The following is a 24,940-nucleotide window of genomic DNA, read 5'->3' as shown; positions in this document are numbered from 1 at the left end:
TGGGATCTTGCGAAATGGGCACCAAAGTAAATGTCAGGACTTGTGGGTAGGCCAACTCTAACTATAACTAAAACTCAAATAGATAAACATTATAGAGAAAAACGAAAAGCCTACATTTAGGCAAAACAATTGTGCTCTGAGAGCAAATGGTTGGTTTTCATTAGTAAGAGAACGATTGTGCTGTGAGAGCGAACGGTTGATTCTCCTTAGTTAGAGAACAGATAGCAAAACTCGAGTCGGCTTGGTTCTCCGAGTTAGAGAATCAGGAATCGTAAAGTTGAAGAGATCAGTAAAAATACCTCAAAGGAAAAGTTATCCTTAGTGACACTATTACATTTAACAGGTCACACTGAGTGGTTGTGTGGGATTACTGTGTGTAATTTGTTAATAAGTTTTCTCTAGAGAAGAGAGAACTGCTAATTAAGTCAGGTGGGATTTCAATTTCAATTAGGCAATTGTGTTGATTAATCGCGGACCCTTTCTTTTTGACAAGATTTTTAGATTATGTTCTGGCCGGCTAGAGCCTCCTGTACTTGGCCAATATTTATCTGAATTTAATTACAACCAAATTTTCTTGCGCCCGGTGGTAGTGGACGACACAGCCACAAAGGGAGTGGTGGTAGTGGAGGAGCAGTATCAAAGGGGACAATTAACAAATAACCCTACAAAATAGTTACCACCAAATTAACGCTTTCGGGATTGTGGATAGTAGTGAATCTCGGTCGCCGCGCTGAATTCATTGCCAAAGGGACTACTTGGCGGTGCCGTTAAGTTGGAGTGTGTGATTGAGCCTAGAGAAGCAAACCCCGAAATATATAAAAGTGTAACATCTAGTTTTGATGCTGAAAATATCTGAACTTGCAACTCTGAAAAAATTTGGGATAGTTAGTACTAATAATAACAGTTGTGTTCAAATCTGTACAAGGCATAAGTTTTCTGTGAGTTTAAGTTCTCCCCCGCTTTCAATTTTCTTTTTTTTGAGGAACTTCAAGCCACCCCAGTTTCGTTCAGCAGTGGCTTACCATCGAATTTTTCCGAGCCAAATAAAACTCATAAAGTGTCAAAAGAGCAAACTTTCAAAACTCTTTTTGCTTTTACTTGAAACTAACTTTTTTTCAGAATGAAAGAAATCTGATAGATTTTCTAAGAAATTAAAACCTTCTATGCAGTAAAATTTCATTTTGATCTTCCCATCTAAGTCTAGTAAAAATGGGAAAAACTCGGAGGAGAGACAAAATTTTGTTAAAAAAGCAAATGATCTTACTGAGAAAATTTCTACATGTGAAACAAATATTTTGCAGGCAGATTTGAGTCTCTAAATAGCCTAAAATTCATATTTTCAAGCTAATTTTGTTCTCAATTTTTCAAAATAATTATATTTTTTATGCTATTTTTTTATACTTCCTGTCGGTTTCTGCAATTACATTTACCACATTTATCAGACAACGTCTAAATACTTCGAAGAAGTTCTGACCTAAAGATTCTGACGTTGGCGTTGATTTGGCGTGAAACCGAGTGTTCACAATTTCACTGGAAACTGTCAAATGAACAATTCAAAACAATCCTGCCTTTTCAGAGGAGTCGTAATTTTCCATTATTTTTAAAGCCAAAGTTTTAAGTCGATGTTCATATACAAACCTTCTTCCCTGCAACTTTCAGAGCAACAAAAAGTACATAAAACTCTGACAAAAGAGCAAAAATGAAACACCAAAGTTCAGCAGTTCCCTCAAAAATAAACATTTAACTGCAGAAGAATGTTCAAGTTGATTGTGCCAACATTGAAAAATTTGAAATTGATAAAATCAAAAACAGTTGAATCTAGATATCGTGTCTTAATTTTTCCTTTATCTTCTTCAAATATTTCTAAATTACGCTGGTAGCTGATTTTATTTTTTGCAGATTTTTCTGCACGAGAAAATTATAAAAACATACTAGTTTTAGATAAGGCCTCTGTCTTTCGATAAATCCATATACATTAGTGTAAAAGGCGCATTTGAAAATGTTTAGGTCGGTCAGTCAAAAATGGATGTTTCAAAACAGTTCCAAAGGGGGACCTTTGAGTCGTCTGGGGAATCGAATCGAATCCTTGAGAGGAGGAGGTATTCGCCGCCTTGTCCACCCTAAATCCGCTACTGATGAAAATAATAAGATTATTACTTTTGCTATCAACAAGCGCAAATAACTTTGTTCACAGAAAGCTCCAAATTAGAAATGGTAAGTTTTGGTTCAGTTCAGTACGCAATTAATTTAATTTTCTTTGCGTCTACGGTAAACTTGGTCTGTAGGTTACGAGTAGGCCAGGGATGGCAAAAGTTGTGATTTTAAATCTGAGAGGACCCGTTTTTTCAACGGGAAAATTTGTTCACTTATTTTTTGTCTGCTTATGTTTTGTTGGTTTATTTGCGACATTGTAGAGTTGTAGTTTTTTTTTTTGCTTTTAGTAGCTTCTTTTTGTGTTAGTTATTTTTTGTGTTTCCATTTACTTCTGCTGTTTACCATTTGTGTTTGCATTGCTAATTGCCTCTGCTGTTTGCAATGATAGTTGCTTTTTGTTTTTGATTACCTCGGTTGTTTGCAGTTTTTTCACCTTGTTTTCGTACATTGTTTTGCTTTTTTTGCTTGAAAACTTTTTTCAAACCAAAAGATTTCATCTTAATTTTATTGCAGTCTAATGACGTTTGCTGAATTTTGTTGCATTTGATAGGTTGACCAAATTGATTAGACAAATTATTGAAAAAAAAAACAGGTAATAGAAAGCCGTTTTTGGGCGCTTTTTGGAAAATTTTGACCAAAAAATTGCGTTTTTTCGACGTGCAATCCTCTTCAAAATTAGTATATTTTGGCGCCCAAGGAGCCTTAAGAAAATTTTTAGTGTTGCTCGTCCTAATATGGATGTCATAAAATAATACCAAGGGGGACACTTTGGTTGGTGAGGGGGTCGAATCCCTGAGAAGGGAAGGAACGTCCCCCCCCCCCCAAATCTGCCCCTGATTACCACTCATAATCAGTTGCTTTTTGCTAAAAACACAAAAAATTTAAAAATCAATTTTGAAAAAAAACTTGTTTCGGTTTTTTATGTTTCAAAGTTTTTTCTTTATACTTTGCGATGTATTTTTTGAACTATCTAAGTCGGGCAATCGCGAACTTGGTCTGCCAAACCCATTATATACCTCATTCTAAAGTTATGGGTGGTAATTTTTACCGAAATGGTTTTTACGTGGCTATTTGCAAAAGGCAATGATATGCTGAGAACTGTGTTGAGGGAATATTTTGTATGGTAGTGCTAGCCTCACAATGATAAGGAATTTAGACCTGTACTATTTGAAGCGTTGCTGTGGGGTGTCGAAAAAGCTTTGGAATTTAACGAAGAGGCCCAGTGAACTCCAGTCAGCACGTAAGGCGAAGTGTTGGAAACCTGCACACAACTGGATGTTTTCACGGAAAAAGACGTTAGTGACAGGGTGCAGGAGTAGATCCAATGCTTGACACAAATAAAAAGGAGTCACCAGTTGTGAGTTAGAGGAATTAAACAATAATTTAAAAACATGCCTCAAAATGAGTAAATTGAAATGAAAAAATTGCATTAAAACATCGAAAAACTAAGACCAACTTATTTGCAAAGTAGAAATTTGACGTGCCATAATCTTTGCAATCGCTCCTGAAAATTATAGTAACTTTGACCCTGTACCGCTTTTACGGAAGTATTAGAACGTTTTATATGTTTGAATTAATTTCCTGAAATGTTTTTTTTTGTCAGAACTTTCAGTGCGACTTGCACAGCAACTTGCAGTCCTTGATTTAAGTTGTATTTGGAAAGTGTACTCAAAAGAACCCACAAACTGTATAGTTCTTGTCGAAAACCGGGATCTAATAAGCTGAACTTTCCCGACTTTTTCAGCATATCGACAAATCGGCTACTGCAACTAACCCTAGCGTATTCTTTGCTTCCGACAGTGATTTTATCAAAAAATCAAATTCAGAATGCTCCATATTTATAATAAATAAATTCTCTCAAATATTACTTTACTACAATATGTTTTTTGCCAGCAGTTTCAAAATTTATCACTCAATGAATACAAGTTCACTCTAAGTGTCAAAAATGGCACAAATAGTTCAACTCATATGTTACCAGAGGTTATGGATAATATAATTAATTTTGGTAAATAATTTTGGACACTTCAGTGGTTGTACACACACGATGGCATCAATGTTTCACTGTTTGTGACCTGAGTTTCTTCTCTCATTTTCTCTGCTTTTTAAACTTTATGCTTCTGCTGTTTCCTCTGAGTTTGTTGCGACAATCGTTTAGTGAGGCTGGAACTCCTGAAACAAATTAAGAATTTCAGACTAAGTTCGTTCTCTTTTTCTATTTGTTTTTGGAAGTTTTTAGGGAAAAAAAAACAAAAAATGCACAAAAGGAACAAGTTACTTCATAAGGAGAGTTAATAGTTTATATTTATTTACCCTTTAATTTAAACCTTAATTTTTAATGGGTAAAGGTTTTGTAGTTTTTTTTTCTAAGTGAGGAATTTGAGTTTTCAATCTTGAGGGCTTGATTGATACAAATTTAGTAGTTATCTTGTTTCAGATACCATCAAGCATTTAAACAGTATATCTCTCAATGTTATACTTTCAACGTTAAACCAACTCATTACCTGAAAATAAGTATAAGGTTGATGACAAAATTATTGCAAGATTCTGAACTTTGAAAGCGTCAAAAATGCGTCAATGCGCAGATTATGCGAAAGATTTAAAATAAACAGTCGAAGTATAAGCCAGCCAAAATGAGCAGATAATACAAGCCACCCGAAGTTATCTCAATTGAGTTAAAATTTTGCAAAACTCAAAATTGTTTCCAAGTGAGGTCATTACATGAACCAAAAATTTTTAATGACAAAATTTTATGCAAAAAAACTACCGGAGAGTGCGCTATAAGGCTAACAACTAGCATCTAGCCTATTTTCAGGCGTCGCGGAGCGAGAATCAAAATGTAGTTATTTACCAGAAAAAAAAACACAAAAAAAGTCGTCGAAAACCATCTAGTTGACTTTTTCAGTTGACACATAAATCTTAACACTTACCAGATATCCCAACTGGTTGAACATTTTTTGCAGTCTGCTTTCCTTCTCATCCGCTTCCCCCTCATTGTCCTTCACCCAGTAGTGCTCCCCTGCAATACCCTCCTTGTCCTCATCCAGGTCTTGCTTCTTCTCCTTCACTTCTTCCAGGGATCTCTTTCGGAAGGGGTAGGCTCTCTGACGCATCTCAGGCTCAGATTCTTGGTCTTCTTCCTCGTCTTCGTCTTCGTCTTTGTTGTCCAGTCTGTGGTCTCCAGCGAACTTGGACATGTAATTAACAGGAGCTGCAGCCAGTTTGTGTTTGATGTATTCTTCTCGTCGCATAGGCCCAAAATCATCTTCGTCTTCTTCGTCCTCATCTTCTTGGTCTTCATCTTCTTCGTCTTCGTCTTCTTGGTCGTCTTCGTTTTCTTTTTCGTCTTCGTTTTCGTCACCCTCTTGATCATCTTCCGCTTCATCGTCTTCTTCGTCATCTTCATCATCTTTCTCGTCCTTTTTAACTTCCTTGTCGTCTTCGTCATCATTTTCATCTTCATCCTCGTCCTCTTCAAATTCGACGTCAATTCCCAGTTCTTCTTTGAAAAAATCTTCAATCTGTTCCTTTGTGGCACCCCTGGCCTCCAACTCATCCGCAATGTATTCAATCTCTCTCAATTCCGCCTCCATTGCCGCGGTTTCTTCCTCCTCGTGACTCATTTCCTCCTCAAGCATTTTTTCCTCGTCGTCCATATCTGCCTCTTGTTTCCCAGACTCATGATCCAAATTTTCTCGAAGGGACTCGAACTCTTTTTCAAGGTCATCTTCGTCGTCTTCTTGTTCCTCGTATTCTTCATCATCGTTGGCATCTTCGGATCTCTTGACTTCGTTGTCGTATTCGTCTTCTGAATCGGTTTTTTCGTCATCGGGTCCATAAGATTCTTTGCCGGGATATGACTCCTGAGGGTACGCGTCGACATCAAAAGCGGCTTCCGATTCCAACTCGTCCAAAATTTGCAAGATCTCATTATCATTGTAGCCCAAACTGTGCAATTTGTACACAAATTGGTCCAGAATTTCCATCTCGCGTAGCTCTTGCACGTACTCGTCGTATAGTTCAGGGTACTGTCGGAGTTTCGCCAGTTCAAAAGACTCTTGCATGTCAACTGGGTCGCTCATCTCAGGTTCTTCAAAGTTCTGCTCGGCTCCGAGTGAGATGTCGCTCTCAGGAGCCTCCCATGGTTCCGAATTCCTCTTGAAGTCCTAAAAACATAATATACCTGGTTCGATATATTTCAGCATCATTTTGAACTTTTGGTACAAAATCAGTTCGCATTTTTTTATTTGAGTTTGGATGAAAGTGTTTGCTGTGCGCGGAACATTTGCGCGCATCAAATCATTTATATACTAAAACTTTCGCCTGATGCAAATGAGGTCTCCCTCAATCTAACTTATGCAAATATTCGAAAACAGTAGCTAATTGTTGAATCAATGCTCTTTTTTAGTTTTCAAATTGTTCGATTTCTTCAATATATAACAAGTCTTCAATATATATGATCAAGTAATAACGCTTTGGGCCAGCATGTTAAAATTCAGTCCAATTAACCGCGTGATACAATCTTTCCTGCAAATATCCCAGAACAGGGCCAAAATTATGTCAAGGGTTGGCTCGAACCGAAGATTTCCTTGAGAAAGGCAAGTAGAAAAAAACACAGTTTCCAATTTATACAGACCATTATTGCCAAAATTTTCTGTATTGCAGGCCGAAAAAGGCGCCTTTTACAAACTTTCAGGCTTGGTCAAAAAAACTTCATTTTTTCGGAGTGGTTTAAAGAAATGGATGAGATATTTTTATTGATTTTCCGAGGCAGATGTGAAATCAGAAGAAAATGAAATCCTTTGATCAAGGTCAATTTGTATGTCAAAGTTAGAGGCCTAACGGCTAATTGCGAAATCCTGGAGCAGTTCATTTGAACAATGGAGTCCAGATGATTCGATTGATGCAGTCAAATAAAAAAAGTATCAATTCAAAAAGCCAAATACCAAAAAGTGAGAAAAACACCAATTTCATTGGTAAAGGTCGGTAAACGTTTTAGCTAAGATTTTAGGCAGTACCCAACATTGATAAGTTTCATTATATAGCACTCAGGGACCCAAACAGACCAGGTAAACATTTCTCTCCCAATTACTTGAACTGAATTAAAGTTTTCAGAGTTGGACACGGAGCTGCTTGATTGTGATCGGGTTACAACGTTTTCCGACTTAGAACTAAGATCCAAAATCAAAATTCCATTTTCCCAGAAGCCAATAATCACTCCAAGCGCGTGTGGCCTGGTAGCAAATGAATTCCAAAGACGTGCCTAGAATTCAAATAATTTGCAGTGCGTTTCACGGAATTTTGAAAGCGTTTTAAAATCAAAAAGTCTGATATAATTGAACGGCTTCAGATGGGAGGAGAATGTATGGCCATAAATTAGTCCATCAATGGCGGAAGATAAGACCATCAATCATGTTTTCTGACGTAAGCCTCTCACTCGTTCGAAAATTATTCCATGGAAACTTCAAATGAAAGGGAAGAGCTGATTAAAAATTGAGGCTCAAAAGATCCGCTAATCGAGTCATTCAAAAAAAATTGAAGCCGTGAAAAACATCTGCATTTTAATTTTACGTCACCAAAAATTCAAAAGATGCCATTTCAGTGAATTTAGATAGAAATAAACTTCTCCTTAATTATATCAGCTCCAAGCAAATAATAACCAAAAAAACACTGCTTGGTGGCTCTTCAATATTTTTGTTAATAGTCGAGAAGGAGGTGAGGGGGGGGGGGAGTGGGGAGTGGGCTATGGCGGAAAAAAGACGGGTATTTTTTAAAGTTAAGAAAAAATAAATTTTCCTTATTCTCTTGATAACTTTCATAACAACAAAATCAATCATTTATCTTCATTTTCAAGCTTAAAATAGAAAAAAGCTCCGGATACTGATAACAATATTCGATTTAGATATCATGTCTGGTAAGCAGTCAGTTTATTTTTGGCTTATCTCGATCAACTCCGTAATTTGAGGCCTTTCTCTCAAATCTCTTCTATTGACGTCAAACAAAACGTCAACCAAAATCGGATCAGCTGATGTTAAAAATAAATTGAACGAGGAGTATAAAAAATACTTAAAATGGGAATAACCTTTTACTTTAAGGATATTAAGAGCCCTCCAACCATACGGGCGACTCCCTCCTGACAGAAGGTGCGGATGGTCGAAAGTTATATTAGTATTAGTCAATTAGAATTCAACAAACTTAGAAAAAAATAACAGCAGAAAGCTTTAAAACAGTCACATTCGAGCATCTTGAATGACTGTCGCTGATTGGTTGAAAGTTTTCTGACACTCGGGCCTTCTGCTGGGAGAACAGCCCTCACCTATCTTTGAGAGGACCCAAAGAACCTTTGCAATCAGACAACGTCTACGTCATCGCATTAATAAAAGAGGGCTTATAGAAAGACACATTAATTACACGGGAGAGGTCACAAAAGTGCTCTCTATAGATCTTAAAATAACATCATTAATTCGACACTTACCCAAAAAAGTGTTTTCATCCAATAATTTTTAACAATGACGGTTTTGCATTATCTATCGTTTTCTATTTTTGAACCATTGACTTACCTTGTTTTGTTAAATGATTCAAAAATAGAAAACGAGCAATTAGTGATTAAAGTTTTAGAGTTGTAAAGCGGTTTTCTTAAAAGAGGGTTATTTGACGGTGATAAGCTATAATTAAATGCAGACATCAGAAGAATTACTTCACCGATCTAAAAGAACAGCAGTTCAAAAAAATAATTTCTTAATAAGTAGGTACTAGTAAAATATACATTTAATTATATTTTTCAAAAAATGTTTGATTTCTAAGGCTGCTTCAAAATTTGTCAGAGTAACAAAATTTTTAAATTTATTTTTATTGCCTCTACTTCAAAATTTGTTAGGAAATGCAGATCACAACTCAAAGAAGTTTATAAACGGTACCCCCACTCAGCTGCAAGGATTTTGAGGTTGATTTTAAGCTAAATGAAGAAAAAAATTGCTGGCGAAGCCCATTTTGTGGGGAAAAAACAAGGTCATTATTAAAGAGAATTGATGTAGTTATATGTGAAATCATCTGAAAATTAACTTTATAATCATCGCTTCAGTTATTGACAGATTATAAATAGATTTATTAAGTGGGCAGAGGGGGCATATAATTAATTGCAGATTTAGAGGGGGTTCTGCCTTTTGGTTTGTTTTTTTTTCTCAACTTTTCGACTCCAAGAAAAGTGTCTTTAATAAGTTTTGCAAGAAAAGCATGATGTTTTTCTTCCAAAAAAAATAAATTGAAACATTTCCTCAATTTTAGCATTTTCCTAAATACGTATGTTTAGCTTCTTTTCTTAAGTATTGTATCATTTGGCTGCCCTCAGTTCAATTTGGAAAGATAAAGGAGAAGGATTAACTCACTTTTATGTTTTAACGATAGAAGATCTCACTTAAAATATATAGATGTCTTCATTTTGAGCTCAGGGTATCAATATTTTCAAGTATAAAAATCAAAGTTAATCAATAAAAGTCGAAAGTTTTCTTGAAAAAATTTCACTGAGAACTAATACACCCAACAAATTTTCCTATACTTTTCAAAAGTTGGAACCAAAAAAGTTTCAACCATGAAACATTTGAGATGGCCCAAGGTCAATAATTAACTGTTTACGCGGCCCAACCGTTTCTTTATACATATAAATATATATATTTTTGCGATTTCACAAGACTGGAAGAAAAATTAGTGTAGAACCAGCAACATTTGTTTTTTTTTTCATCAACTATGTTTGATATTTTTGATTTTTGATTGTCCCGACAAAATGTATACTTGGGAAATCGAACATATATGTTTGTGGGTACTTGTTAGCGAACAATTTGGTACGTCAATTTCGTTGTTTTGATTTTTACCAGGTTCAAAAGATTGTCTGCAGATTTCAGACTAAAAAATACACGCAGAAAGCACAATCTTGAAAGTGCAGTTCTTTTTTTTAAAGATCTTTTATCCACGAGGGATAGGACCAACATACGAGCTGTACAGCTCTACAACTCATCACGGCGAACCGCTGTTGTGCCCCTGCTTAACAACTACATGCTATTTTTTTTGGTTATTTTTCTGGGCTGGTTAATGTTGCCTCACCCTCAAGCAACGAGCACGGATCATGGCGGGCCGTGAACATCCGACCTTTCGATTGAGATGCGGAGACGTAACCACTTCACCACTGCTCCCCTAGTAATGATGCTTAAGATGAAAATTTCAGGTGGAACCGGTTGATGATTCAATCAAAAAAATGAACCAACGCCGCCAATAAACATTCTTCATTTCAAATTTAAAATTTTTTCACTCAATCAGCGAGGTTCATTGGAAAGCTGTCAATTTGTTTTCAAACTTGAACCTTAAATCAAAACCCCGAAAAACGTTTGTTTTCTATAACGTAAAGTTTACTTTTTAGAACAAATTTATGTAATTGAAAGGTAATTAGTTCAAATGGCAGATAATCTTCATTTTTATAAGGTTGTAAAAGTTTTAAAAAAATTGTTAAGTTTCTGTTACTACTACTGCTCAAATTTTTGTAATCAAAACAAATTAGAGTGGATTACATGAGAAGTAAAAGAAGATTTCCCGCTTTTGCAATTTTACCATGACTAGCTGAATACCTTTTTTAAAGTTACAAAATTGGTTTTTCTGTTCAAAATTTAAACCAAGAAGCATCAACCGATGAAAGCTAGGTTTGCTTTTGAAGAAAACTATATTTTTAGGTTTTAAGTATAATTTTTTCGAGTGTGACTATAATTTTTTTGTTTTGATTCCTGATAAAGCCGCAGGTTGGCTATTACTTAATGGACTGCAAAATAACTGCTCCTACCTTTTTATAAAATTGAACGCTTTTAACAGAAAAATTCAACGAATTACCAAACTGAAATGGCGGGTATCTGACAACATTTAATTTAAAGCAATTCAATCAGAAAAACCTTTTTACGATTGTTTTCAAAAAACAATCTTTAGAAAGTGCATCAAAAAATGGGAAACCTACTGATTAAGATTAAAATGTACGCCCACTTAGAAAACAAGTCAGCTCATTTTTCTCGTTGCCACGAAAAAAGTGTCAAGATGAAAGCACTATAGCTACTTAAGCGTTTGATGCAAATCGAAACAATTCAAAGGTGAAATTTTCTACGCGTATTCGAGGAAATTTGCTAAAATGTACCCAAACCATGGTTTGTTGCTAAAATAGTTTAGCTTGGTATGGCCGGAAAAAAATTGTCATTTTTTACACTTTATCAGAAACATGTATAGTTCATTTTTCTCAGTTTGTTCACGCAAATTAATAAAAAAGCAAGAAAATTAGTGCAAAATTTTTGCTTTGATTGTCTTTTGTCCGTCGACGATTATATGGCTTTAGTTTGGCTAAATCTGTAACGCGAGCAACGCTTAACTACTTCAAGTTTTCATATGTCTGAGACAGATTTGTCAAACTTGAATAAAAAGTTTTCAGCAACTTATCAACTTTTGAAATATCAAAAACTAAAGGTGCAAACTTTGTTTTTCACGTTCTTATATTCAACTTAGGTTGAAAGCAGTAAACTTTGAAAAAAAAATTTAAACTTGTCCATGTAATTTTTTTTGATGTGTATTTATAAGTTAGAATCTAGAAACATCATGTGGCAGAAACATCATGTGGAAACATCGTGTGGTAAAAACCCTTCGGGGTAGGTTGTTAAATAGGGTTTTTAGTCGATCGAAAACAAGCATTGTAAATGCATGTGGCGCATAAAAAAATTATTCCAAAATCAGCGCTGGCGTGAGGGATCATAGTTTGGTCTATCTGCGGTAGGGAGTTTAATTTGATCCGGGTAACTTTTGACAGCGACCAAATTGTATATTACGTCGCAAGCTGCATCGCCAGAAAAACTTGCAGGCTAAAATGAGAAGTTACGTCGCAGACTCAATCGCGAAAACTGTCAAAACGATTATATGCTACAAGCTTAAACACTCTGTATAGTCCTAATTTTTGAGTTTTTTCTTTGATGTGTCTTTTTTCCGGACTCCAAATAAAGGTTGCGGAAAAATTAAACAACGGTGACTCAGATTTAAATGTTATTTTTACGGTATACCAAATCTTAAGTTTCGAGAAAAAATTTTTCGTCCCGAAGTTGTTTAGATGAACAACAGGAAAATCAAAATTCTATCAAAAAAAATGAGCTTATTGATCTGACTTTTATAACAAAAGTAACGGAATGATCTCGGGGTGTTTTTTTCTTCAAAATAATTTCAAATCTTCAACTAGCCATTTTTGACGGATTTTTAAATATCATTCAAAAGGTATTGTTGTGCTGAGCCTAAATTTGAAACAAGACTGCTCGTATCAGGGCGAAGCCTTGAATGTTCCGACTGCCTTTTTGTTTTGAAATTTTTAAATGAAAATCATCCCCCCACACGCCATATAAAGTACAAAAAGATATATTTCGGTTCTTGTAACACATCATTTATGTCAACTAAGCTTCTTTCAACCAATTTGGAACGCTTTCTAAGACGGATTAAATCTCCGCTTTTGCGTTAATAGCGCGAAATATATCGCGCGTTAATTGTCCCAAATTGGCCGAAATGGCAAATATTTAAACCCCCATAACTTTACGAAAAATGATCACAGGTGAAATATTTTTTCAAATTTAAGCTCAGGACAACAATATTTTTTGAATGATATAAAAAATTCCGTCAAAAGTGGCTAGTTAAAAAGTCGAAATTTGTCTGAACAAAAAAAACCCACCCGATCACAAATAATCCAATACTTTCATATCGAAAGTCGGGACAAAAAGTGAGCTTATATTTCACCTGTGATTTTTTTAGTGAAGTTATTGGGGTTAAACGATTGCCATTTTGGCCAATTTTGACAATTAAAGCGCGATATATTTCGCGCTTTTAACGCGTAAGCGGAGATTTAATCCGTCTTAGAAAGCGTTTCAAATTGGTTGAAGGTAGCTTATTTGCCATAATTGATTTGTTTTTAGGAGTATCACTTTGTACTTTATATGGCGTGTGGGGGAATGATTTTCACAAAAAATCTCAAATTTTAATTTTTTTTTTCATTTTCTTTTATTAAGATTTTTTTTTTCATATTATTACCGCTCCATAGACCCTAAAAGGTAGTGGGAACGTTCAGGGCTTGATACGAGCAGTCTTTTTTCCGTTTTCAATTTAATGCTGTGAAATACTGAAAAATAAAAACGTCCGATTTTTTTTTCATGAACAATCGCTTTGTCACAAAGAATTGAAGTATCAAACACAAACTGAAACGCTTTGTTTATTTGAAAAATTGGGCGTTAATTATTCAATAGGGATAAAAGCATTGTAAAGGGCATCATTCGATCTGCGTCACAAAAATTTCATCAGAAAACAATCTTAGTGCGGCCAGCAAGCAAACAACTTCCATTTCATTATCGCCAGTTAGCAGACAATTTTGATTATACTCAAATATGATTGGCTGCGAAAGGACACACAGTGTAGTTTTGTAACATTCACTCAAAATTGGTTACATTGATTTTTATTTTATATCAGTAATGTTCAAGTTGAGTTGAGTTTTGCGCGGAAGGTAATATGGAATTTTCAGTTCCAAAAAAATTCTGCTATAATATGGAAATTCAATTTTTTTTCTGATTAAAATCAGTCTGTTTACTGAGTTATCTGCTGACTGTCATGTAGCCTCAATTTATATACATAGAAAAAGAGGGAAACTGAAACGGTATAAAGGAGTGAATAATTTAGACATACTATCACGAACACCTGCAGTTGGAAATATTCCAACAGTCCAACTGGATGCCAATTGTATTATGAAGACGCAGTTAGAGAGGCGACCACCTGGACAATCTTCAAACTAAAAACTGGCCGCCATTATTTCTGGTACTCCGCTAAGCCCCTCCTTTTTCATATTTAGGATTTTTTTAGCTGGTCTGTTTAGTGTTGTCTTAAAAAGCATCAATTCATTGTTATACGAACTTCAAAAGTCATTGCGGAGAAAAAAAAAACGATGTTAAAACATCCATGAACAGAAAAAAAATCAGGAACAAGTTTTAGAGAAGTCAGGATTAGTTCCAATATTAGGTCACGGTTGAAGGTAAACGCATGTTTTTGATTTAAGAATATCGAAAAAGGGATTCATTGATAGCCCGTACTGACAAGAAATGGATTGCAATCGATTTCATACAGATCATGCAGCAGAGACATAAACATCTCCATCTAAGTCGTTTTAAAATTGATTTATTTTGATAAAAACACGTAGCTTAAAAATCAATTACAATTGATTCTAGATCGATTTGAGTCCTTCCTTTTCCAATTTTTTTGTTTCATTTTTCTATGAATTTGAGTAACATTAAAATCAATTTTAAACAATTTTATTATATATCTACTTCATGCAGTTTAAATAGAGATTATATTCAGATTTTCTGGAATATTAAACGAGCGAAAAATAGTGGAAATAAAATTTTAAAATCTGCTTCCCAATTGACTTTTCCTTTTGATGTTTGGCCTGAAATTGAACTATGATTATAACAAATATCTAAACTTTCTGCACCAAAAATGTGATTTTTCTAATTTACTTTGTGTAACGATATATGCTATTTGCTTAACAAAATTGAGCCTAGAACACTGATAATAAAAAAAGCTTTAGAAAAAATTACTCTTTACTTCCCATTACCGCGGGAACCCTTAGGTTTGCAAATATGCAAGAAAAATTCCTAAAGAATTATCGTGTGCGGTGAAAAAACTCTCCGCGAGTGACTCTCGTGAAATAAAATCAGTTTTGTTGAGATTTTGATTGATTTAAATCCATTTTTAATGCAGTAAAAATTGCCAAATTGTTTTTTTTTCTGCCGTAAAAATCCATTTACTCCGTTCGGTTTGATGATCTAAATGGGTTATGGTAGATCGATTTCTGTACAGTAAAATATCTGCAAAAAAACGACTTAAATCGAGTTTAATCTCAAGTTTGTCTCTGCGGCAGGTAGAAATTTTTCATAAATTTGTCAATTGAATCAGTTCTTTATAGAGGTGGCATTTTGTTTTAGGTACAGTAAGGTGGGGGAGTGTTAAAGAAATCCAATTTTTGTCAGCTTTTTTGTGTACATTTTTTTGCATTACGCATCAATTTTTATGTCTCTCGTATCACCACAACGAAAAACTTGACGAATTACCTGATGAGTTCTTGTTAGGCAATAGGAATGAAATGTTTGTAAAATTACATTCAAAAGCGGGCCCTCTGCAACCATTCAAATTTGCTTTGATAGGTCAGTTTTAAATTTCTACCGGCCAGAGAAAAAATACATCAATCAGGATTTGTTGTGTTTCGCAGGGTTGTTCACTCCGTGGGGAAAGATCGCCGGGAATAAAAAGTGGCATCAATTTCAAGTTCTTAAGAATTTAAAAATTTTAATTTCAGTAGTCATGAGATGATAGTAACAAGTTTTGTTTGTTTTCAACCGATGAAAAGAATGAACAATTTTTTGGGAATGTTTTGCAGCAGTTGCACTGATGAGCAAATAAACTACATTTTTTCATTTCAACCAATGATATGAATATATGAAACAATTTCGAAGCCTTAACTTTTACCCATTTCTTGGTGATTATAGACGGTTCAAGTTAACATGTTGTCTATCACTCTTTCCTCACAGATAGACCAAAAACTAGGATCTTCCACTCCATAGCATTAAATTTGGACTAAATTTGCTAAGCGCTACGCGTAAAATGCTCGACTTTGATTGGCTGAAACTCCAATTTAGAATGGAGTTAAGTTCCACCAAACTGCTTTGGGATGTGAAGAAGGAGAGGATCGTGAGGAGGATGTGACTTTGGTCTCGAGTTATTTTTTGTAAATTTTATAGAAAATTAAAAAAAACTGATTTTGGAAAACCTTCCATCTCAAAAACTTTGGCTGTAATTGCATTTTTACTTTTTCCATTAAAACTAAAAATAGGAGCGTTTTTTCAGCCTAAGTTTTCTTGTTAGCAGCAGAATAAAATTTCCAATGATAAATTTGCTAGTTCGTAAGTGAACAACTAGTTTATAATCACTTTTGTTCAGTTATAGTTAAGTGAGGAGGCTGCCATGATCTTAAGCATTTCTTGAGTACAATATTTCCACGTTCTCATGTTGAATACTAGCATGATTGAACGCCATGAATACCTGTGTCACAAGGTTCGATTGGTTGGCCAAATGAAGCCTTTAACTCAATTTTTTAAATTTTGGCTGAATCTACCCGTAGTGACAATAAATGGATTGCAGTAAAATTTATACATATACTGCAGCAAATAAAAAAACCTATTCCATTTGAAATATAACTGTTTTAATAGGGTACACAATGAAGCTTGAAAAATCAGTTTCAAACAATTTCAAAATCAAAATAAATCCAGTTTTCGGCATTTTTTTGTTTTCAATTTCTTACGGATTTTACTAACAAATAAATCGATATAAATTAGTTTAAATCAACTTTATCCAATTTTTTCTTTTATTGTTTTATACAGATTATTTACAGAAATTATTCAGAGTTTCTCGAATATCAAACAATAGAGAAAAATGGGGAAACAATGTAACGTATGCTTTTCACAGGAATTTTCGTGTTGATGTTTGGCCAAGAAGAAACTATGAGTAAAACTAATACGCAAACTGTCAACACCACAAAATCTTTATTCTAAATAATCTGTCTCTGTAGCTGCTCTGATGGAAATTTTTTTAGTACAAACATTGAAATAAGAATATTTTTCAATTCTATGGAGATTTTGATGGGTTTTAATGATTTGCGAAAATCCGTTCAGTTTTTTTTTAATTTTTGTAAGCAAAAAATAGTTTTTTTTTAAATTGTAAAAGTCCGTTTCAATCTTTTCTAAGTTAATATACGGAAGTAAATGGGCTGCTGCAAATAAATTTTTATATGGTATACCATCTGTTTGAAAATCGATCAAAATCGATTTCAAACTCAAATTTTTCAGTGAGGGTAGTTTTTTCAAAACCATGAGAGTGTCGAACTGCTTTGTACAGACCATTCTCGAAATGTGTACTATCAAGTGTAGTATCATGTTGAAGCCCTATTGGTCGTAACTTGGATCATAAATTGCATCTTGGTTTCGATAAAGTTGAGTGAATAGGAATAAATTAAACGAACTTTTCGGAGAGGCTGACCTCTCCTCTTCAATATAATTATACCACAGGTTGATCATTGTTAATCAGTTTTTATATTTTCTTGTTACATTTTATTACCTCATCCAGTTACTGTTTTAAAACAATACAGTAAGTTAGGAAGACGAAATATAAAATAGCCTTGTTTTGCGATTTCAAAAAAAGTTTTTTGGTTTTTGATTTCTTAAAAATAAATTACTGTGGTCGGAACATTCTACTCAATGCTCCGCCTCTATCAAATCTACACCCCAAGCCTCGTCAAAATAGAATTTTTGCTATATTTTGGCAACCTTGGTTGTACAAATAACCGCAAACTTCTTCATAAAACAAGATACAAAAGTAAAAAAATTTAAAAAATTTTGACTTACCATCGGGTGTCGTGGATCTGAAACAACACAACTGAATTGTAGAAAACTTCACATCTTATAATCAAAACATTGTCTCAAAAATAAAAAATGTAACTTACATGAGAAGGAGACAGCTGCGAGAGAGAACAAGAGAGCAGCACTGCTGGCACATCTGAGACTGGACATCATTTTGGCTGAGAGATTGTGATATTAAAGAAGTTCCTGCAATCAAAAATTACAGAAGTGTCAGCCGGTAAAGCATTTTACTGTTGAGATGCGCTTTTTCTGAGCTAGTTTTCATTTATATAAATGGTCAAAAAAGTGATGCTAAATATTCAACTAGTACATTCAGAGAAAATCATAGAAATTTGGTTGATTGTTAAAATTTAACAACATTTTGAGCAGTGGTGGATTTAGGGGGGGGGGGGAGCGGGGGGTGGACCTACTCTTCAGGGATTCGACCCCCAGCCGACCCAAAGGGTCCCCCTTTGGTACTTTTTAAGAAATCCATTTTTGGCCGACCGACCGTAAAATTTTTCTAAAGGCGCCTTGGGCGCCGATATATACTAATTTGAGGGGGGAGCGCGCGCCAAAAAAACGCGATTTTTTGGTTTAATTTTTCCAAAAAGTCCTTAAAAACGCCTTTTTGGACTGTTTTTTCAAAATTTTCGATGTCGACCTAAAAAAAAAATGTCGACAAAGTTGACAAAGAGAAAATCCTAGATCCGCCCCCTGATTTTGTCGAAAAATGTCGACAAAGAGAAAATCCTAGATCCGCCCCTGATTTTGAGTTATGGCCTCCTAAAATAAATCACTATTATGCGGGTCCAAGTTTCCTTTTTTGCTGCAAAAACTTCCGGCTAGTTTCTTGTTGCTTTTTATCTAGTGTTTTTATGCTTTCACCATGAGCTGTATTGCAAAACTGCTCATTTAAAGCATGGCCAAAACGAAAAATTTCGTTCGTTTAATAAAAAATATAGCTATTTTTAACTTTAAGTGTCCACCTAGTTAAAAACTTGAATCGAACCAACTTTAATTTATATCAGTTTGAAGTTTAGATGTTTTGGCATTGTTTTTGTATTGATTTGGCACAAAGTCAAGGTTTCGACCGAAATGTTAAAATCAGTGGATTAAAATACAGTTTTTTGTTCACTAATGGATTGAATTTGTAAATCAAGTTTCGAAATTCTTAACTTAAGTTTGAAGTAGTGTGGGATCATAGAGCTGATATATCTATCTTATTGCGTTGTTTTTCCAAATGGTCATGCCTACCTTGTTGTAGCAGGAGAAAAAATAAAAATGGTTCAAGTTGAACTTTGGAAAGTTAAAAAGAAGATAAACGAGTGGTGAAATTAAGAAAGAAAATAAAATGAACGTGCTGGGCCAATTAATCCCAACGACTCGCTCTAATACACGACAACTACGCGTTTGATGGATTGGGTTTTAAAATAGACAAAGAAGAAATACTGATTAGAAAAGGTAATATCTTCAAATACGAGCAGAATTGGGATTTAGATAGTTTCCTTCGGGCTGAAGGCTGAAAATTGATAAATATAATTATTGCTCTTTTTGCCTTCTATTTCTTGAGCTCGAGAATAATAAAATCTTGTGGGCGTTTTGGGCGCGAGGGGGTATCTAATATTGAATACAGGAAACGGTCCCTGTTATTTTGTTGTTAGTTGACAAATAAAAAGTGAGGGAATTCGGAATGTTAACAAAATACCACGATCCGTATAGCTTGTCTTCGTAAAAATAAGAACTCTACTAAGAAGAAAAATGAATTATTTCGATTGCGCTTGTTATCAGGTATGTGGAACGTGAATTTATTTTTATATATTCTACAAGCGTTTCTTGCCCCTGCTGCTATACGTTGTACCATTAAATTTTTTCATTTGTTTCATTTTTTTTCTGTTACTTGCGTCATTGCATTTTTTTTCCTTGAAGTGAATCAAGCGAATCAGCGCCCACGGATTAGGCCAGATTACCATTAAAGGAAGTGAAAAGCAGAAACAGGGATTCTTCACTCAATTCCTCTTTTTTTTCTTGTTTCCCTTCATTTTTTAGCAATTGCGGGAAAGGAGAGAGGAAGCCATTTGATTAATACAAGCAAACGTGTTCAGCACCATATAGCGATCACTTCTGTGTTCTCTTCTTACCATATCTTGTATCACTGGTAAGAGCGCTGCCAAAAATACAAGAAATTGAGAGTACGTAACACAGCAGGGGATATCGGCAAAGTTGTCGACGGGTGATCTAGCCGACCAGCACAAAATCTTGTTTCCCCAAAAAGATCCGAAATGTTTTGTTTCCCGAAAAATAAAAATTGAATTTCTACGTATCAAAATCATATGACATTGCTCGAGCAACCAAGCTTACACAATTTCAATTAAAGTCTTAGGAACCGCTTTTTTATGACAATAAATAAAACTCTGGTCTTTTTGCAGTTCATATTAAACCCCATCTAACTAAATCAAAGTTAAACTGGTTCATGGTTCTATGTTCTAATTGAATCAAGCGAGAAAATTCTATTATAGAGAAAACTCTGTAGATTTAATAAGATTTCGATTTCGTTTCCTGCTTTTTCTGACCTCGGAATCAGTGATGATGACACGATGGCGTCAACGGAATGCGGGGGTCGGATTACCTTTCCCCGTTTCCTTTATTAACGTTAATGTGGTAAAAATACCTAAAGGGAGATTGATGAAAGGCCTCGATTCTTACGTAGTTACTTTTTAATGAACAATTTTAAATCAACAATGGCAGCTAATCAGACTATTGATTAAGTTTTCTGACAGTAAAGAATTATAGACAAATCGACAAATTAATGATATTTTCTAACAAATTATGCTCGTGCAAAAACTTATTTGAAAAATGATTGGCCTCTTTACAACGAATAAGTTTTTTTTCTTAGGTTGATTAAGTTTCTCGGATGGCGCTTTCATGAGGACAAACTTGGATCAAAATGTTGATTGAAAATGATTGAGATCAAATGGCTAACCATATTCCAACTGCCTAAAATCGAGCAGGTGATCAAATTCAATCAATTTTTTCAACAGCTTGATTTACTTGATTTTAATCAGTTCAAAATGCAACAAAATATCGCTTCCCTGAGTGTAACCAGAAAGAAACTTTGTTTCCATGTACGCAAAAGGTAAATATGAAATAAATTGGATTTTGGGCGGCTTCGGTGGTGAAATAATCAGATCTTGTAAGCGTAGTTGTTGGAAGCCTCCTAAACCAATATTATGCGTCCTGTTTTGCATCAATTGCTTATTTGGATGTGTTATAGCTTTCAAAAAATTTATTGGACAAAATTTTAAAGTCTTGAAACAATTTGACCTTCAATCTGAAACGAATTAGAACTAGTTCTCTGAAGTTTCGCATTTGCCTTCTTGCGGGCGTTTTATGAGTTCTTTTCAATTGACAAATTGCATGTCAGATTGCTGCTGAATAAAAGTTGTTTGAAAGTTGAGGGCTTGAAGTTATATTAAAAAATCTGACCTATAAAAAAGCGCAATCAATTTAGTTTGCTCTTTTGACAGTTCAAAAGCAATTTCAAAAAATCGGGTGACGTCCCTCAAGCTTGAAGGACCGAATGCTTGAAAATATTTGTAGCTTACTTTCAGCCAATCAGAATTGAGTAATCAAAATCTCGAAGTAAATTGCAAAAATCTCAAAGTAAGAAAATAAAACCAGGCCATTAGTTTTAATATTGACCGATTAGATAACAAACAGATGAGCTTTCAAGACTGAAAAACTCTTATGATTTTGAACTCAATAACCTTGATGATTATCTGAATAGTAATGCGGTTGTAACCCGCGATTTGTAATATTTTTGATGTTTTTCCACTGATTTAATACATTTTCTGTTAATATTGACTTCGATTTTGTGAGAAAGGCATTTAGCCAATAGAAACGCTTAGCGATTTTGATTGGTTGAAATTTTGCAAGCATTCGGTCGTTCAAGCATGAGAACCTTCCCCAAAAATTCGGTTCTCTTTTCATAATTCTTTTTCACGGTCTCAAGGTCAGAATTATTTCAGAAATTTAATATGTTGTCCGATAAGTTTTTTCAAAGCTAAATAGAGACTTGCAAAAAATTGGAGCAGACAAAATTACTTAAAAAGAACAAATGACCTATTTCAGAAAAATTTTGCATGCAAAAGTTTTTTACAGACAGATAGGATGTCTCAAGGTCACGTAAAATTTTGAATTTGCATGCAAAATTTGCTCCAAATTGGTAGATTACTCTTTTGAATTATTTCAGTCTGTTCCAAGTTTTTGCAACTAATTAAACCTCTGTGAAGTAGACTTACACCGATTTGCTGCATATGCAGAATTGCTTCCTAAGTTTGTCTGTCCAACAACGGCACTTAATTTGGCGTACTTGAGGTGGTTTTATAGTCGCTGATAAACAAAATTGGAAAAAGTTGGTAAGCCAAGGATACGGTAGACGTTTTTGTGACACAAAATCTGAAAAAGTGTTAGGGTTATTTTTTTTGAATTGACAGACGGAACACATCAATTTGCCAATGTTGTGAAGGTTTAAGACATAACAGTCGTTTGGACAATTTTTTTAAAGATTGATCAAATTGATTTTCCGAGCTTTGCCAAATCAGTAGAAAGACCCTGTTTTGGTCATAAGTTTGCGTCACAAGCAAGTTTTGGTCATATTTTTTTTGCGCGGGGGTCGATATCTTGAGTGGGGAGGGGGGTTTCGTCCGCCTTCCCCCTCTAAATCTGCTACTGTAAATCTCTTTTGTAAAAAACTAACTTTCCTTCAGCATACCTAAGAGCAGGTAAATGTTTTTCATGAATTATTCAAAATTCAAAACTAGTAAAACACTTTAAATGCATCTTCAAGGGACCAAATTTTGTGAAAGTAGTTTTGGTCATATTTTTTTTTGCGCGGGGGTCGATATCTTGAGTGGGGAGGGGGGTTTTGTCCGCCTTCCCCGTCTAAATCTGCTACTGTTAATCTCTTTTGTAAAAAACTAACTTTCCTTCAGCATACCTAAGAGCAGGTAAATGTTTTTCATGAATTATTCAAAATTCAAAACTAGCAAAACACTTTAAATGCATCTTCATGGGACCAAATTTTGTGAAAGTAGTTTTGGTCATATTTTTTTTTGCGCGGGGGTCGATATCTTGAGTGGGGAGGGGGGTTTCGTCCGCCTTCCCCCTCTAAATCTGCTACTGTTAATCTCTTTTGTAAAAAACTAACTTTCCTTCAGCATACCTAAGAGCAGGTAAATGTTTTTCATGAATTATTCAAAATTCAAAACTAGCAAAACACTTTAAATGCATCTTCAAGGGACCAAATTTTGTGAAAGTAGTTTTGGTCATATTTTTTTTTTGCGCGGGGGTCGATATCTTGAGTGGGGAGGGGGGTTTCGTCCGCCTTCCCCCTCTAAATCTGCTACTGTAAATCTTTTTTGTAAAATACTAACTTTCCTTCAGCATACCTAAGAGCAAGTAAATGTTTTTCATGAATTATTCAAAATTCAAAACTAGCAAAACACTTTAAATGCATCTTCAAGGGACCAAATTTTGTGAAAGTAGTTTTGGTCATATTTTTTTTTGCGCGGGGGTCGATATCTTGAGTGGGGAGGGGGGTTTCGTCCGCCTTCCCCCTCTAAATCTGCTACTGTAAATCTCTTTTGTAAAAAACTACTTTTCCTTCAGCATACCTAAATGTTTTTCATGAATTATTCAAAATTCAAAACTAGCAAAACACTTTATATGCATCTTCAAGGGACCAAATTTTGTGAAAGTAGTTTTGGTCATATTTTTTTTTGCGCGGGGGTCGATATCTTGAGTGGGGAGGGGGGTTTCGTCCGCCTTCCCCCTCTAAATCTGCTACTGTAAATCTCTTTTGTAAAAAACTAACTTTCCTTCAGCATACCTAAGAGCAGGTAAATGTTTTTCATGAATTATTCAAAATTCAAAACTAGCAAAACACTTTAAATGCATCTTCAAGGGACCAAATTTCGTGAAAGTAGTTTTGGTCATATTTTTTTTTGCGCGGGGGTCGATATCTTGAGTGGGGAGGGGGGTTTCGTCCGCCTTCCCCCTCTAAATCTGCTACTGTAAATCTCTTTTGTAAAAAACTAACTTTCCTTCAGCATACCTAAGAGCAGGTAAATGTTTTTCATGAATTATTCAAAATTCAAAACTAGCAAAACACTTTAAATGCATCTTCAAGGGACCAAATTTTGAGAAAGTAGTTTTGGTCATATTTTTTTTTGCGCGGGGGTCGATATCTTGAGTGGGGAGGGGGGTTTTGTCCGCCTTCCCCCTCTAAATCTGCTACTGTAAATCTCTTTTGTAAAAAAACTAACTTTCCTTCAGCATACCTAAGAGCAGGTAAATGTTTTTCATGAATTATTCAAAATTCAAAACTAGTAAAACACTTTAAATGCATCTTCAAGGGACCAAATTTTGTGAAAGTAGTTTTGGTCATATTTTTTTTTGCGCGGGGGTCGATATCTTGAGTGGGGAGGGGGGTTTCGTCCGCCTTCCCCCTCTAAATCTGCTACTGTAAATCTGTTTTGCAAAAAACTAACTTTCTTCAGCATACCTAAGAGCAAGTAAATGTTTTTCATGAATTATTCAAAATTCAAAACTAGCAAAACACTTTAAATGCATCTTCAAGGGACCAAATTTTGTGAAAGTAGTTTTGGTCATATTTTTTTTTGCGCGGGGGTCGATATCTTGAGTGGGGAGGGGGGTTTCGTCCGCCTTCCCCCTCTAAATCTGCTACCGTAAATCTCTTTTGTAAAAAACTAACTTTCCTTCAGCATACCTAAGAGCAGGTAAATGTTTTTCATGAATTATTCAAAATTCTAAACTAGCAAAACACTTTAAATGCATCTTCAAGGGACCAAGTTTTATGAAAGTAGTTTTGGTCATATTTTTTTTTGCGCGGGGGTCGATATCTTGAATGGGGAGGGGGGTTTCGTCCGCCTTCCCCCTCTAAATCTGCTACTGTAAATCTCTTTTGTAAAAAACTAACTTTCCTTCAGCATACCTAAGAGCAGGTAAATGTTTTTCATGAATTATTCAAAATTCAAAACTAGCAAAACACTTTAAATGCATCTTCAAGGGACCAAATTTTGTGAAAGTAGTTTTGGTCATATTTTTTTTTGCGCGGGGGTCGATATCTTGAGTGGGGAGGGGGGTTTGGTCCGCCTTCCCCCTCTAAATCTGCTACTGTAAATCTCTTTTGTAAAAAACTAACTTTCCTACAGCATACCTAAGAGCAGGTAAATGTTTTTCATGAATTATTCAAAATTCAAAACTAGCAAAACACTTTAAAT

General features: G+C 34.9%; 1 protein-coding gene across 1 annotated transcript; it reads right to left on the bottom strand.

Moving 5' to 3' along the window:
• Positions 1-3,954: 3,954 nt before the first annotated feature.
• On the bottom strand, positions 3,955-19,505 carry LOC134855120 (uncharacterized). The gene is made up of 5 exons (XM_063871525.1): positions 18,894-19,505; positions 17,741-17,843; positions 17,643-17,659; positions 5,082-6,317; positions 3,955-4,323 (listed from the first exon to the last, which is right to left on the bottom strand). Exons 2-5 carry the CDS (start codon positions 17,808-17,810, stop codon positions 4,306-4,308), a joined length of 1,341 nt encoding a protein of 446 aa, XP_063727595.1. The 5' UTR covers positions 17,811-17,843; positions 18,894-19,505; the 3' UTR covers positions 3,955-4,305.
• Between the last annotated feature and the right edge of the window lie 5,435 nt (positions 19,506-24,940).

This window comes from Symsagittifera roscoffensis, chromosome 10, assembly GCF_963678635.1.
Source record: "Symsagittifera roscoffensis chromosome 10, txSymRosc1.1, whole genome shotgun sequence".
In the NCBI taxonomy this organism is placed as follows: domain Eukaryota; kingdom Metazoa; phylum Xenacoelomorpha; order Acoela; family Convolutidae; genus Symsagittifera; species Symsagittifera roscoffensis.
Note: the sequence above shows the minus strand (reverse complement) of the source record. Positions and strands in the feature narration are given on the sequence as shown.

Coding starts and splice junctions, on each gene's coding strand:
- LOC134855120 (XM_063871525.1), bottom strand. CDS start 17,810: ATGATGTCCAGTCTCAGATGTGCCAGCAGTGCTGCTCTCTTGTTCTCT.